Source organism: Pan troglodytes, chromosome 10 (genome assembly GCF_028858775.2).
Source record: "Pan troglodytes isolate AG18354 chromosome 10, NHGRI_mPanTro3-v2.0_pri, whole genome shotgun sequence".
In the NCBI taxonomy this organism is placed as follows: Eukaryota; Metazoa; Chordata; class Mammalia; order Primates; family Hominidae; genus Pan; species Pan troglodytes.
In genome coordinates, this window is record NC_072408.2 from 105,445,509 (window position 1) to 105,461,536 (window position 16,028).

The window sequence follows — 16,028 nt, forward strand, 5'->3', positions numbered from 1 at the left end:
CAAGTGATTCTCCGGCCTCAGCCTCCCAAGTAGCTGGGATTACAGGCATGCACCACCACACCTGGCTAAGTTTTCTATTTTTTTTTTTTTTTTTTTTTTTAGTAGAGACGGGGTTTCACCATGTTGCGAACTCCTGCCCTCAAGTAATCCGCCCACCTCAGACTCCCAAAGTGCTGGGATTACAGGCATGAGCCACTGCCCCCGGCCAGAATATTTATTAAATTCCTATCATATATTCAAGGTATGAGGTTAGATGCTGTCCTGTAATGTTAAACATTGCCTGGATCTACAAGCACAGCAACATGGTTCAAGAATATGATTTCTAGGTCCAATCTGCTTTCTAAAAACTTGCTAAAGGATTTTTTTTTTTTTGAGACGGAGTCTTGCTCTGTCGCCCAGGCTGGAGTGTAGTGGCGCCATCTCAGCTCACTGCAACCCCTGCCTCCTGGGTTCAAGAGATTCTCCTGCCTCAGCCTCCCAAGTAGCTGGGATTACAGACGCTCACCACCACGCTCACCTAATTTTGTATTTTTAGTAGAGACACAGGTTTCTCCATGTTGGCCAGGATGGTCTCGATCTCCTGACCTCGTGATCCACCCACCTCAGCCTCCCAAAGTGCTGAAATTACAGGCGTGGGTCACTGCACCCAGCTAGGATCTTTGAATTCTATTAAAGGACCTGGAAATTTTATTGATCTGTATAATTTAAAACCATTTAGATCAGGCGCAGTGGCTCACACCTGTTATCCCAGCACTTTGGGAGGCCAAGGACGGAGGATCCGTTGAGGCCAGGAGTTTGAGACCAGCCTGGGCAACATAGAGAGACCCTCATCTCTACTTTTTTTTATATTAAAAAAAAGGGTAAATAAGTAAATAAAACCACTTAAAGCCAGAAGGCATCTTAGGGATTATTGATATAATTCTCTCCTTTTACTATTTAAAACTAAGCCCTAGTGGCCGGGCATGGTGGCTCACACCTGTAATCCCAGCACTTTGGGAGGCCGAGGTGGGCGGATCACCTGAGGTCAGGAGTTCAAGACCAGCCTAGCCAACATGGTGAAACCCCATCTCTACTAAAAATACAAAAAATGAGCCGGGTGTGGTGACAGGCACCTGTAATCCCAGGTACTTGGGAGGCTGAGGCAGGATAATTGCTTAAACCCAGGAGGCGGAGGTTGTAGTGAACCAAGATTGTGCCACTGCACTCCAGCCTGGGCGACACAGCAAGACTTTGTCTCAAAAAACAAAACAAAACAAAACAAAACAAAACAAAAAAAACCTAAGCCCTAAAATAAAGTGCCCAGAATATGCAGTGGCAAAACCTATTAATAGATTAGAGGAGTACAGCCTAGGACTCTTCAGCACTGCTTTTTCCTCTTCTCCAACATTTATTCATTTATTGATTCCTTCTTATGCTCAAAGGCCAAACAATTTTAGAGCACAGCTACAGCTTTTGAGGGACTGAGTCTGGTTTAATGGCAACATGGTAGAGAACACATTTGACTCAATTATTGCTTTTTGAGTTATCGAGATAGTTCTACTAGCAGCAGATTTGTTGTGATTTTTCTCCCCTAGTTGAACAGTAGCAGGCTCCATGGTGTAGTGAGATGTCCTTGGCCTCTGGAATTGAACAGACCTAGGTCTACAGTGTGACTGCAAGATTCCCAATGTTCCTAAGTCTCCATTTCCTTATTTGTAAAATGGGTCTAATAGCTAGCAAAGGTGTAGTAAGGATTAGTGATAATGACTGGCACAAGGTAGGTAATCAATATATAGAGCTGTTATGATGACGATAATGAAGGCTGGACGCGGTGGCTCATGTCTGTAATCCCAGCACTTTGGGAGGCCGAGGTAGACGGATCACGAGGTCAAGAGATCGAGACCATCCTGGCCAACATGGAGAAACCTCATCTCTACTAAAAATACAAAAATTAGCTGGCCATGGTGGCACATGCCTGTAGTCTCAGCTACTCGGGAGGCTGAGGCAGGAGAACCGCTTGAACCCGGGAGGTGGAGGTTGCAGTGAGCTGAGATCGCACCACTGCACTCCAGCCTGGGGACAGAGTGAGACTCCATCTTAAAAAAAAAAAAAAAAAGGAATGATGATGATGAATGTACATCTCCTAGAAATGCTTGACATACGTGTGGGTATGTCATTTTAACAGGTGCTGAAGTGTTAGTTCTCTCCTCTCCTGCTGTGTAAAGGTGGGGTGGAGTATTTTGATTTGTATTAAATTAGTAGTTTATAGGCTGGATATGGTGGCTTACACCTCTAATCCCAGCATTTTGGGAAGTCCAGATGGGAGAACTGCTTCAGCCCAGGAGTTTGAGACCAGCCTGGGCAACATAATGAGACTGTTTCTACAAAAAAATAAAATTAGCTTGGCATGGCGGTGTGCACCTGTAGTCCCAGCAATCAGAGGAGCTGAGATGGGAGGATCCCTTGGGCCCAGGAAGTTGGAAGCTGCAGTGAGCTGTGATCACGCCACTACACTCCAGCCTGGGTGACAGAGTGAGACCCTGTCCCAAAATTAATTAATTAATAGCTTATAAATTGAAATGAGCAGGTGCTAGGAAAATTTGTAGAGCTTTTGTCAACTGTGCAAATATGGGGTAAATCTACAAAGGATGTTTTTTTTTTTTCTTATTGAGTTTGGTAAATTTTCAGCATCATTATTGTGTAATGGCATCATATCAAAATTTGAACAAAGTTATAGATTCATACAAAGGTCTACAATTAGGTTGAGAAGAAAAATACTACTACTAATTTTGCATCTTATGGGTTTTTCTATGAAGCCACACAGGCTAATAAATCAAGATTTTTGGTTATAAAATATACAAGTATAATTAGTCATTAGTTTCTGATCATTAAGCAAAATTTAAGGCAATATTACATTTAAAAATTATATATTCAAAAGTTTAAAAATAATTAGGTGCTTGTATTGTAAAAGTTATTTATTCCTGTTAACATTAAAAAAATTGATCCAGTACTTTTACTTTTTTTTTTGAGATGGAGTCTCACTCTGTTGCCAGGCTGTAGTGCAATGGCGTGATTTTGGCTCACTGCAACCTCTGCCTCCCGGTTCAAGCGATTCTCCTGCCTCAGCCTCCCGAGTAGTTGGGATTACAGGCACCTGCTACCATGCCCGGCTAATTTTGTATTTTTAGTAGAGACGGGGTTTCACCATATTGGCCAGGCTGGTCTTGAACTCCTGACCTCAGGTGATCTGCCCACCTAGGCCTCCCAAAGTGCTGGGATTACAGGGGTGAGCCACTGCGCCCAGCTGATCCAGTACTGTTATGCTTTTGAGATAGGGTCTTGCTCTGTCACCCAGGCTGGGAATGCAATGGTGCAGGTCACTGCAACCTTGAACACCTGGGCTCAGCCTCCTGCGTCGCTAGGACTACAGGGATGCGCTTTTTTTTGACTTTTAGTAGACATGAAGTCTCGCCATGTTATCCAGGCTGGTCTTGAACTCCTGAGCTCAAGCGATCCTCCCACCTCAGCTTCCCAGAGTGTTGGAATTATAGGAGTGAGCCATTGTGCCTGGCCTTACTCCTCCTTACACTTTTTTTTTTTTTTTTTTTGTAGGGACGAGGTCTCACTATGTTACCCAGGCTGTCTCAAACTCCTGGGCTTAAGCCACTCTGCCTCAGCCTCCCAAAGTATTGGGATTACAAGTATGAGGCACTGTGCCTGGCCACTTTATAAGAAATTAATTGACATAAAATTTATTATCAGTAACAAAGATACAAAAATGTGTTTTAGGATATTGGTAATTTTCCCTAAAGAAAAGACTAACAATGTAATTTAATATTTGATACACAGGAAAGTTTTTGAAATTTTAAGCATCTGTGTTAAATAAATGAATGGAAGAAAGAGAGAAAGACAAATTAAGTACATCTAAATCTCTCTAATAATTTCTTAATAGGAAAACCTCTTCGTAAATACAGGATATATCTATCTAGATATCCATACATACATACAAACGCATATATACTTTAATAGTTTTCTCATGTTATACTTGTAGAAGTGCAGTTTTTTTCCTTTCCCTTGTGTCATTATAGAGAACAGTAGCCACCTTGTTTCCATTTACTTTCAGTAACCATTACCATGGTATATATAAGTTCATAATAACCTCATATTAAATGTGGTGATCGGTGAGAAAAAAATATTTAAACGTAAAGGATATAAGATAAGAGATCACATTTGCCTTGACAGGATGGAGGTTAAAACAACAAAGTTCCAGCTTACTTTATAATCTATTTTATTAGCATTAAAATAAAAGTAAACAAATAGAATTTTGTCAGTGCACGCAAATAAGAGACATTCAGAAGTCAAGAAGTGTAATTTTCAGACTGCAAAAATTAATGCTATGCCCCTTAATAACAGAACTCTCCAGGCTTATTTTCATGATTCACGCTGTCTACCACAGGCCCTCCTAACTCCAGTGGAGAAGGAGTTTGGGGGTTCTCCAAAAACTTGCAAATTTACATATTAAAACTACTTGACCACAACTACCTTTTTGTAACTGACTGCTTTCAAGTTCTTTGTGTTTAATTCCATCAAAAACTGCATTATAAAACTGGTAAGGTTATTGACAAAGAAACAAGAACAAACTTCCATATTGCAGTTGACTACATTATATAATTTCAAATAAAATAAAATCAATTCATAAAACAAATTTAGTGGTGTGGTTTGGGAAATCTTTAAAATGACGTATTTTTAACTATCATAGTTATTATCATAATTAATTATCACAGTTATGTTACTTTTCCCTCAAAACAGGCCACAGGCTTATTTTTATTTATTTATTTATTTATTGAGACGGAGTCTCGCTTTGCCACTCAGGCTGGAGTGCAGTGGCGCGATCTCGGCTCACTGCAAGCTCTGCCTCCCGGGTTCACACCATTCTCCTGCCTCAGCCTCCTGAGTAGCTGGGACTACAGGCACCCACCACCATGCCCGGCTAATTTTTTGTATTTTTTAGTAGCGACAGGGTTTCACCCTGTTAGCCAGATGGTCTTGATCTCCTGACTTCATGATCTGCCCACCTCGGCCTCCCAAAGTGCTAGGATTACAGGTGTGAGCCACTGCGCCTGGTCTATTTAAGTAAACCATCTAGAGACCATGGATCTAGCAAACTCATGTCTAACACAGTTGGAACCTAAAACCCAGGTATATATATTTCAAAGACTTATATACACATAATTCCTAAGAAAGGCCTTATGTAAGAACATACTTATTCTGATTTTAAAAGTCTTACAAGTATCTGTAACACAGTTTAGAACCTTAACAAAAGCTAAAATGTTTCCCAGGCTTTAGAGTTTTCAGAAAGTGCATATTAATTCATAGCAAAGGCACCAGGCTCTCCCTCAGGCATGTTATCTTTTATTTTACACAAAATTCCCATGAACTTGGTTGTGTGGATTCTTAACCTACAGTGAATTACCTAAGAAAGTGAACTGGCTGAGGCAGGCACATTACCAACCAACCTGACAGTAAGATCAGGTGACAGAAAAGGTATGAGACATAGGCTTGAAAATGGCAAATTGGGGTCATTTAGTGAAGTGGTAAATACCCTTCATTAGCCCCTGGAGACATCAATATATGTGGGTACAATATAACAGGTGAAATTAATGATGATGTCCATTAATGCTTTAAAAAACATTAAAAATATTAAGTATCTTGTTTTAAAAGTAGAGAAATATTTTTAAAGAACTATTTCTATTTCAAATAGTTACAATGAAGTAAGTTTTAGTGCTTAAAAAGATAAGCTTTGATTATGTGGATAATCCATTTGTGTGGACATCTCATTTATTTTCCAATAATGTAGGATAAGATGAGGCATATCAAAGTAACTCAAAATCAATGGACGAATCAATTTATGTATAATGATATGGTTCATCAGAATAAATGTCATGAATTTAAAAATCACCACCAATTCCTTTATTTTCTATATTATATTCTTTTAAAGTTCCCTTTTCTCCTGTACTTGAGTATGCTATAAAATCATGAACTTTTTCTTTTAGAATATCCAGTTCATTTTGCATCTTTAATATGCTATTATCATACTGAATTCCTTCAAGGGTTTTCTGCATCTCCATGATTTCAGACACTGCTTTCAGCATATCATCTTCCATATTAAACATCTGCATAGTCAAGTCTTCCATTTTCTTTTCTGTTTCTATCAGATCCTGAGAGACTCTGAGAACAGAGTGAACAGCACTTTCAATTGTTGGCAAATGTGTCTTGCATTCTTCAACTTTGGGTTCGTAGTCGGAAAGTTTATTAGTCAGATCTTCATCTCTGGCAAAGAGGGCATGCTGTTCCTCTTCTAACTTTTCAACTGCCTTTGTATCAGAGCCTAGCTGCTCCTCTACTCGCAGGAGATCTTCTTCTTCTTGTCTTTTTACTGTTCTAATATTTCTTAGTGTGCTATCTTCCAAATCTTTTAGCCGTTCAGTGAGCAATTTTATTTCCTGCTCAGCTGAGTTAATTTGGACAGTTACTTGAGAATGTATATGTTTTGCTTCTGATTTGAAAATGTCTGTATTAATGTTCATTTCTTCTAGGCTTCTCTTCCAGAAATCCGTAATATTCTGAAATTTCTCATTAAGGCTTTGCATCCTTTGAGTGAGCACCTCTTCATTATTTTGAATGTCATGCATGATATCTTGGAGGTTGGATACTTCCTGCTCAAACTGGGTCATCAAAGACATGGATGATGTAGCTTCCTGCAGGATGCTTTCAGTAGACTCAAGCTGCATTTATAACACAAAACAATTCCCAAGGCTACTTAATAATTTTCATATTAGAGAAACACACTTTAACAATCAGGAGCATAACACATGCCACGTTAAAATTCTGAAGATGTCTAAAATATCCAAGTATATCAGAATCAGACTGACAAAGATATTTATTACATTAATAGTTTTCACAAATACGTTAACCCTGCATTGTTTTATTTATTTATTTATTTTTTAGACGGAATCTCGCCCTGTCACCCAGGATGGAGTGCAGTGGAGCAATCTCAGCTCACTGCAACCTCCGCCTCCCAGGTTCAACGTATTCTCTTGCCTCAGCTTCCTGAGTAGCTGGGATTACAGGTACGCGCCATTATGCCTAGCTAATTTTTGTATTTTTCGTAGAGATGGGGTTTCACCATGCTGGCCAGGCTGGTCTTGAACTGTTGACCTTTAGTGATCCGTCTGCCTCGGCCTCCCAAAGTACTAGAATTACAGGCGAGAGCTGCCGCGCCTGGCCAGCACTATGTTAAAAAAAAAACAAACAAAAAAAAACACCTGAACACATAATCCTAGATATTTCAGCATTTCTATGGAAGCATATACAAGAGAAAAGTAATGTTAAAGGGCCTGAAATAGATGCAATTTCCTCCTTTTAACTCTAATGGTAAGTAACTTTGATGTCAGTTTTCTTTTTTTTTTTTTTTTTTTGAGACGGAGTCTCGCTCTGTCGCCCAGGCTGGAGTGCAGTGGCGTGATCTCGGCTCACTGCAAGCTCCGCCTCCCGGGTTCAAGCCATTCTCCTGCCTCAGCCTCCTGAGTAGCTGGGACTACAGGCGCCCGCCACCACACCCGGCTAATTTTTTGTATTTTTAGTAGAGACGGGGTTTCACCGTGTTAGCGAGGATGGTCTCGATCCCCTGACCTCGTGATCCGCCCACCTCAGCCTCCCAAAGTGCTGGGATTACAGGCGTGAGCCACCGCGCCCGGCCCTCGATGTCATTTTTATGGTTTTTTGGCTTTTTAGAAACTGCAACTTTGTATAAAATTTGATATCTTTCCTAAAATCCTATAATTCTGGAAGGGTTTCTGCCAAAAAATTTTTTTGACCAACCTCTTGCAGAGAAAGTACTAGAATCAGGTCTTACAGATACAAAGGCAACAATGAATTAAAAAACAGTTTAGTGAGACAAGTCAAATTGAATGGTAAAGTGTTTTAAGTATTTGTAAATTATGCTAAGCCTCTGGCACCTCCTAATCTGTATCTGGAATATAGAAGGCCAAGTCATTGACCTCTTTTAGTCTACACTTAGATAACAGCTTTAGAGACTACAGGAAGGCCTAGAAATAATCATTAATTTATTATGTGCTTGCAGCATTATGCTGAAGACATAATACTGAACAAGATACAAAATACTGCCCTTAAGCAGCTTTGTTTAATCGACGAGAAAGACAAGTGTATATGCACTATGACAGGTGAAGAGCTATGGAAGCACTCAGGTGGAGACCCAACCTAGACTTCAGTGATGAAGGAAAGTATTTTAGAAAAAGTAATATCTAATATCTGCTTCCAGTTGCTAGCTCTCTAAATTAGCCTACACACTACTACTAGACTAAGCTTTTAAAAACTGGTATGCCTGTCATGGTACACTGTTACAAAACCTTTGATGTTTCCTAATACTTCTAGGATAAAGTCTCAAATTCTCTAACCTCTCCCTATGCTATCCTCCTCTCCTCTTTATTTAGTTACATTGTCCTTACTTCAAGGCTCAGACCGGATCTCAGCTCCTCAGAGCAGCATTTCTTCCATAGCCCTAGCCCTGACAACCTGAATTCCTGTAGCACCTATTACACATATATTTGCCACATATTTGCCACTTAGCACATACAATTCAAAAATTTTGAGGGTTCACTCTGTGCCAGCCTTGTGTGAGACAGTGGAGACAAATACAGCATAGTCCTTGATTTCACAATTTGATTGGGAGACAGTGTTTAGATCTTCCACATCATATATTCTAGAGTCCCAACAAGATCTACTGAGTACCCTGTGTGAGGTAGTTCCATTATCAGGTACTAGGGAAATGGAGATAAAAGATGCAGTGTATGCTCTAAAGAGGAGTAAAGGAGATAAACTAGCAACCAAAAAAATCACAGTAGATTATAAGTAGTGTCACAAAAGAATTAGCACAGGGGGCAATGGATGCTTTGAGGAGAGATAAAAAGTTAGGAGGGCAATGCGAAAAGGCCTGGAAGTGACTCCAAAATTGGAATCATTAACAGACTGATTGATGAATTAGCAGGGTGAAGATGTGAAAGCTTCTAAATTTCAAAGGAGAAGAGACCATGTCTTATGCCTCTGTGTAATCCCTACATCTCAGAGTACAAAGAATATGTTTGTTGATGCTTAGGAAGAATGACCCTAAGCCTTCTAGGTCCACCCCAATCAAGACCTAAAGAGTATGCAACAAGAATGACTAACACCACTCTGAAATGTTGTTTAAAATTTATTTTAAGGGTTGGGCATGGTGGCTTACGCCTTAATCCCAACATGTTGGGATGCCAAGGCAGAAGGACTGCTTGAGCCTAGGAGTTTGAGACCAGCCTGGGCACAAAGCAAGACCCTGTCTCTATCAAACAAACAAACAAACAAAATTAGTTGGGCATGGTGGTGTGCGCCTGTAGTCCCGGCTACTTGGGAGGCTGAGGTGGGAGGATTCCTTGAGCCCAAGAGTTCAGGGTTGCAGTGAGCTATGATCATGCCACTGCATTCCATCCTTGGTGACCGGGCAAGACCCTGTCTCAAACATACATACATACATACATACATACATACATACACACACACATTTAAAGAAAACAAACAAAAAAATCCAAAGAAATAAAAACCTCTTTTAAATGTACACATACAGCCATAATACAAGTTCCTTTTAAAATCAATTATGAGAAATACTAACCATTAACATGGTTAGGTTTAGTTGTTTTATTAGCAGTATTTTGAAGAGGCAAGCTTATCCTCACCTAAGGTAATGTCCTGTTTAGGAGGTTCATCAGAGCCTCACTATAATCTGAAAGCAGTATACCCCAAGTAAGTGCAAGATGTTATAGATTTAATCTGCAAATATTTAGTGACTAGTATGCCACAGTAGCTAGCATTTATGGGCCACCAAAATATTCTAATCGTTTTTCATTTTTATTTACTAAAAAAATTTTTTTTGTAGAGATGGGGTCTCACCATGTTGCCTGGGCTGGTCTCAAACTGCCGGGCTCAAGTGATGCTCCCAACTTAGCTTCCCAAAGTGCTGAGATTACAGGCATAAGCCACCACACCGGGTCTCATTTTTTCTTAAAGAAAGAGCTAGTAGGGCCAGGTGCGGTGGCTCACACCTGTAATCCCAGCACTTTGGGAGGCAGAGGTGGGCGGACCACCTGAGGTCGGGAGATTGAGACCATCCTGGCTAACACAGTGAAACCCCATGTCTACTAAAAATACAAAAAATTAGCTGGGTATGTTGGCACATGCCTGTAATCCCAGCTACTTGGGAGGCTGAGGCAGGAGAATTGCTTGAACCCAGGAGGCGGAGGTTGCAGTGAGCCAGATCTCCCCACTGCACTCCAGCCTGGGCAACAAGAGCCTGGGCAAAAAAAAAAAAAAATAAATAAATAAAGAGCTAGTACTTTATTAGTGCTTGATTGTTTTCAAAGAATTTGTATATAAAGTAAGTCCTCACTTAACGTCATTGGTAGGTTCTTGGAAACTGACTTTAAGTGGAACTATTCAGAGCAGCTCCTCCAACAACGTTGTTTCTATGTCCTTTCATTACAACGTAGATGAGAAAAAAATTGGTTTCATTATACACTTCACTTAAAATCGTAGTTTCCAGGAACCTATTGATGACCAGGAACCTATTGATGACGTTGAGGACTTACTGTATATCTCATCTGATCTTTATAAAAATATTATTTCTCACTTAATAAATGATGAAATAGAGACGAAGATAAGTTATAGTGATTTGTCCAAGGTCACACAGTTGGGATGGGTGTCCATGTCTAGCTGTTTTCCCCTCCATCTGGGTTATGCTGCCCTTTAGGGCCACCTTTGTGAAAAGGGACCTCTTATTAAATTACTCCCAGGGCAGAATGGGAGAAAGAGCTACGAAAAGACTGAATATTTCTTTTTTTTCTTTTCTTTTTTTTTTTTTGAGACGGAGTTTCGCTCTTGTTGCCCAGGCTGGAGTGCAATGGCATGATCTTGGCTCACCACAACCTCCACCTCCTAGGTTCAAGTAATTCTCCTACCTAAGCCTCCCGAGTAGCTGGGATTACAGGCATGCACCATCACGCCCAGGTAATTTTTTGTATTTTTAGTAGAGATGGGGTTTTTCCATGTTGGTCAGGCTGGTCCTGAACTTCTGACCTCAGGTGATCCACCTGCCTTGGCCTCCCAAAGTGCTGGGATTACAGGTGTGAGCCACCACGCCTGGCCAAGACTGAATATTTTTTGGATTCTATAATGATATTTTAAAAATCTGCTTCAAAAGCTTTTTTTTTGAGATGGAGTCTCACTTTGTTGCCCAGGCTGGAGTGCAGTGGTGCAATCTCGGCTCACTGTGACCTCTGCCTCCCCGGTTTAAGCGATTCTCCTGCCTCAGCCTCCTGAGTAGCTGGGACTACAGACACACGCTACCATGCCCTGCTAATTTTTGTGTTTTTAGTAGAGATGGGGTTTCATCATGTTGGCCAGGCTGGTCTTGAATTCCCGACCTCAGGTGATCCACCCACCTCAGCCCCCCAAAGTGCTGGGATTACAGGTGTGAGCCACCGTGCCCAGCCTGGCCAACAAGGTGAAACCCCGTCTCTACCAAAAATACAAAAATTAGCCAGGTGTGGTGGTACACACCTGTAGTCCCAGCTACTCGGGAGGCTGAGGCAGGAGAATCACTTGAACCCGGGAGGCGGAGGTTGCAGTGAGACAAGATCGAGCCATTGTACTCCAGCCTGGATGAGAAAAGTGAAACTCTGTACCACCCCCGACCTCCCCCACAAAAAAAAAAAGAAAAAAAAAAAAGGAGAAATCTTGTTCAAAATAAGTTTTCAATAGCTTTTATTTATATTTACTTATTTATTGAGATGGAGTCTCACTCTGTTGCCCAGGCTGGAGCACAATGGCGCGATCTCAGCTCACTGCAACCTCCACCTCCCAGGTTCAAGTGATTCTCCTGCCTCAGCCTCCCGAGTAGCTGGGATTACAGGTGCCCACCACCACGCCCAGCTAATTTTTGTATTTTTAGTAGAGATGGGGTTTCACCATGTTGGCCAGGCTGATCTCAAACTCCTGACCTCGTGATCTGCCTGCTTCGGCCTCCCAGTGTGCTGGGATTACAGGCGTGAGCCACCGCGTCCGGCCTTCAATAGCTTTTAATTAAATATGTGAAGTTTTGGCAAGGCACAGTGGCTCACACTTGTAATATCAATTCTTTGGGAGGCAGAGGCAGAAAGGTCATTTGAGGCCAGGAGTTTGATACCAGCCTGGGCAATGTAGCAAGACCCCGTCTCTCCAAAAAATTAAAGAAAAAAAAATTAGCTGGGTGCAGTGGCGTGCCTGTTAGTCCCAGTTACTTGGGAGGCTGAGTTGGGAGGAGTGCTTGAGCCTGGGAGGTTGAGCTGTTATTCCAACACTGCACTCCAGCCTGGATGACAGAGAGCTGGGATGACAGGGAGAGACTCTATCTCAAAAAAAAAAAAAAAAAAAAAAAATATATATATATATATATATATGAAGTTTCTTGCCCCTGGGATTTCTTCTAATGGTATGTTAGAGTTCCCCCAACAGCTACAACCAGATTCCAATTTTTTTTTTTTTTTTTGGGGACAGAGTCTCACCCTGTTGCCCAGGCTGGAGTGCAGTGGTGTGATCTCAGCTCACTTCTGAAACCTCTGCCTCCCAGGTTCAAGCAATTCTCATACATCAGCCTCCCAAGTAGCTGGGATTACAGGCATGAACCACCATGCTCAGCTAATATTTTTGTATTTTTAGTAGAGACAGGGTTTCGCCATGTTGGCCAATCTGGTCTCGAACTCCTGACCTCAAGGTGATCCGCCTGCCTTGGCCTCCCAAAGTGCTGGGATTACAGGCATGAGCCACTACGCCTGGCTCAGATTCCAATTTCAGCCCTATGTGAAAATACCAACTCCTTTGCAGCTCCTTCCCCAAATCCCTTACACTCACCATCCACGGAATCCCCTGGCATTTGTGAGGGATACTTAATTTTCCTCCATGGCTTTTCTCTTCTGGAGGATTATATGCTCATCCTGTGCATCGGGCTGCAGGGACTTAGATGCTCCATTTCATCTCTATTTTTACAACATCCTTACCCACCCTGGTGCCAAGCACAGGTCCTTGCTTACCTTGTGACATGAGCAAAGGTTTAGTGAATGAATAAATGAACAAAAAGCCATATTTCCCAATGATAGCTTGGTCCCTGGTACCCAGAAAAGGCCTACATGATGCCTTATTGATCACAGCTGACTTTGACTTTCTCCTGAGAGGTGTGGGAGTTACAAAAATGTTTATTTGTCTCACATTTCTAAGAATCACAGTAATAATGCATCTGGTAGAAATCAGCAACTTGAAGGAACACAATATAGACATGGTATTATTTTAATTTTCATTGGAATTCTTATTTGGCTACAGGACAAATAGTTACTTTTAGGCTAGCCATTCTTTTTTTTTTAATTCTTTTTTTTTTTTTTTTTTTTTTTTTTTTTGAGACGGATCCTCGCTCTATAGCCCAGGCTACAGTGCAGTGGTGTGATCTCGGCTCACTGCAACCTCCACCTCCCAGGTTCAAGAGATTCTCCTGTCTCAGCCCCCCAAGTAGCTGGGATTACAGGCGTGTGCACCACGCCCAGCTAATTTTTGTATTTTTAGTAGAGATGGGGTTTCACCATGTTGGCCAGGCTGGTCTCCTAACTCCTGACCTCAAGTGATTTGCCTGGCTCAGCCTCCCACAGTGCTGGGATTAAAGGCATGAGCCACTACTCCCAGCCTAGGCTAGCCATTCTTAAATGCATGTACATATATCCTTAAAAAGCAAAAAGTAAGGGAAAAAATGGATAGATCTTTTCCCAATAAGTGCTATTCATATTCTAATTTTATGTCCAAAGATCAACCATGTTTTCAGATGAGATCGAGCGCGTTCAGGGTGGTATGGCTGTAGACATGATCAACCATATTTTCAATGCTCTAGATACCTGACACTTAAGTAGAAAATTAACATCATGCTAATATGAACAAATTGGTCTTTTTCAATACTAGAAATTATCATATTAAAAAATCCTTGCCCCTCAAAATGCAATCTGAGTCAAAATGGCTCAGAGGGAGAATGTCAAGAGGTAGGAAGATCAGTGAGAGTTAAAATAGTGATGGTCTAAAAGGCAGGAAGAAAGAAATTCTGAGCTGGGATAGAGAAATGATAGTGGGGTAGTAAAATGGAAAAACCGTCCCAGATAAGCCAATTAATGATTACCTTTTCTGAAATTAAACTGATTTTACTTTGAAGTTGTTGGTATTCATTGGTTTCTAGTTTCAGTAACTGGTATTGGTTTTCCACCTTTGCAAATTTTTCTGACTGCTGAAATACAAACCTGGAAAAGAAAAGAAAAATCACTATTCTCCAATTCATATCCATTTAAATCCGAATTTCAAAGGAGAATTATACCCAATTCTGTTAAGAACAACATAAATTCTGGTATGGGTAGCTGTAGGTTTTTTTTTTTTTTTTCTTCACACAGGGTCTCACTCTGTCACCCAGGCTGGAATGCAGTGTCACAATCATAGCTCACTGCAGCCTTGAACTCCTGGGCTCAAGTGATCCTCTTACTTCAACCTCCCAAATAGCTAGGACTGTCCATCTCGCTATGTTGCCCAAGGTGGTCTTTAGCCTTTTTTTTTTTTTTGAGATGGAGTCTCACTCTGTCGCCCAGGCTGGAGTGCAGTGGCGCGATCTAGGCTCACTGCAAGCTCCGCCTCCTGGGTTCACGCTATTCTCCTGCCTCAGCCTCCCAAGTAGCTACGACTACAGGCGCCTGCCACCACGCCTGGCTAATTTTTTGTATTTTTAGTAAAGACGGGGTTTCACTGTGTTAGCCAGGATGCTCTCGATCTCCTGACCTTGTGATCCACCTGCCTTGGCCTCCCAAAGTGCTGGGATTACAGGCGTGAGCCACCACGCCCGGTATTTTTTTTTTTTTTTTTTTAGATGGAGTTTCGCTCTTGTTGCCCAGGCTGGAGTGCAATGGCACGATCTCGGTTCACTGCAACCTTTGCCTCCTGGGTTCAAGCGATTCTCCTCCTCAGCCTCCCAATTAGCTGGGATTAAAGGCACCTGCCACCACGCTCCACCAATTTTTTAATATTTTTAGTAGAGATGGGGTTTCACCATGTTGGCTAGGCTGGTTTCGAACTCCTGACCAGTGATCTGCCCGCCTTGGCCTCCCAAAGTGCTAGGATTACAGGCATGAGCCACTGTGCCCAGCCCCAAGGTGGTCTTGAATTCCTGGCCTCAAGTGATCCTCCCCTCAGCCTCCCAAAGCGCTGGGATTACAAGTGTGGGTCAACATGCCCAGCCTAGATGCAGCTTTTATCAGTTTCTTTTGACAGATTTTCATGTGGTAGGTACTGGTTTAACTCATGCAAAGATGAGTAAAGCACTGCCCTTGTTCACAATTCACAGCCCACCAAATAAGATGGTGTGATATCTGTAATAGATGCATGCACAAGAAATATTTTAGAGGAGGACAAAGTGAAAAATTTAGAACAAGATCTTTGATCTCTACTGTTTTTCACAAGGCCATGATTGGGTAATATCTAGAAAATAGGTGTTTTTATGCTGAAATGTAGGCGAAACAAGAGTCGTCTATAAAAAAGTATTTTAAAACTGAAATGTAGAAGAGTAGACTGATAAAAAGCAGTGGAGTAGAAGAGAGAAGTGATAGTAATTAGAAGTTGCAAAATAGCAGGAGGTGTGAAAAGAGGTATGAAAATAGAAAAAAGCCATTGCCAAAGTGACAATAGATCACAATCAGTGCAAAGTGTATAAACTGCACAATTGGTTATACTCAGTGATGTGACTCGTATACGTGTACTTGAGATGTCACTCTAAAATTGGAGTTTATTCTTCATTATGGATGGAAGCCCAAAAAGCTATCTCAATCTTCAAAACAACAAATCAACATCTGTTTATACAGGATTTGAAATGAGCAAGCACAAAAGAATTGTCTTGG

General features: G+C 41.4%; 1 protein-coding gene across 3 annotated transcripts in view; it reads right to left on the reverse strand.

The window, feature by feature from the left end:
- Positions 1–16,028, reverse strand: part of IKBIP (IKBKB interacting protein) — a 31,007-nt gene that overhangs the window by 6,136 nt on the left and 8,843 nt on the right. Inside the window, exons 2-3 of one of the 3 annotated variants that reach the window (XM_024348246.3) lie at positions 14,273–14,390; positions 4,251–6,764 (exon numbers count right to left, since the gene is read on the reverse strand). The exons of 1 other annotated variant lie outside the window; for it this stretch is intronic. In XM_024348246.3, the coding sequence (XP_024204014.2) occupies positions 5,928–6,764; positions 14,273–14,390 (955 nt within the window). In that variant the 3' untranslated portion in view covers positions 4,251–5,927. Of the gene's footprint in view, positions 1–4,250; positions 6,765–14,272; positions 14,391–16,028 lie in introns of those variants that run through there. One more of the 3 variants, XM_024348247.3, reaches the window with a different exon arrangement.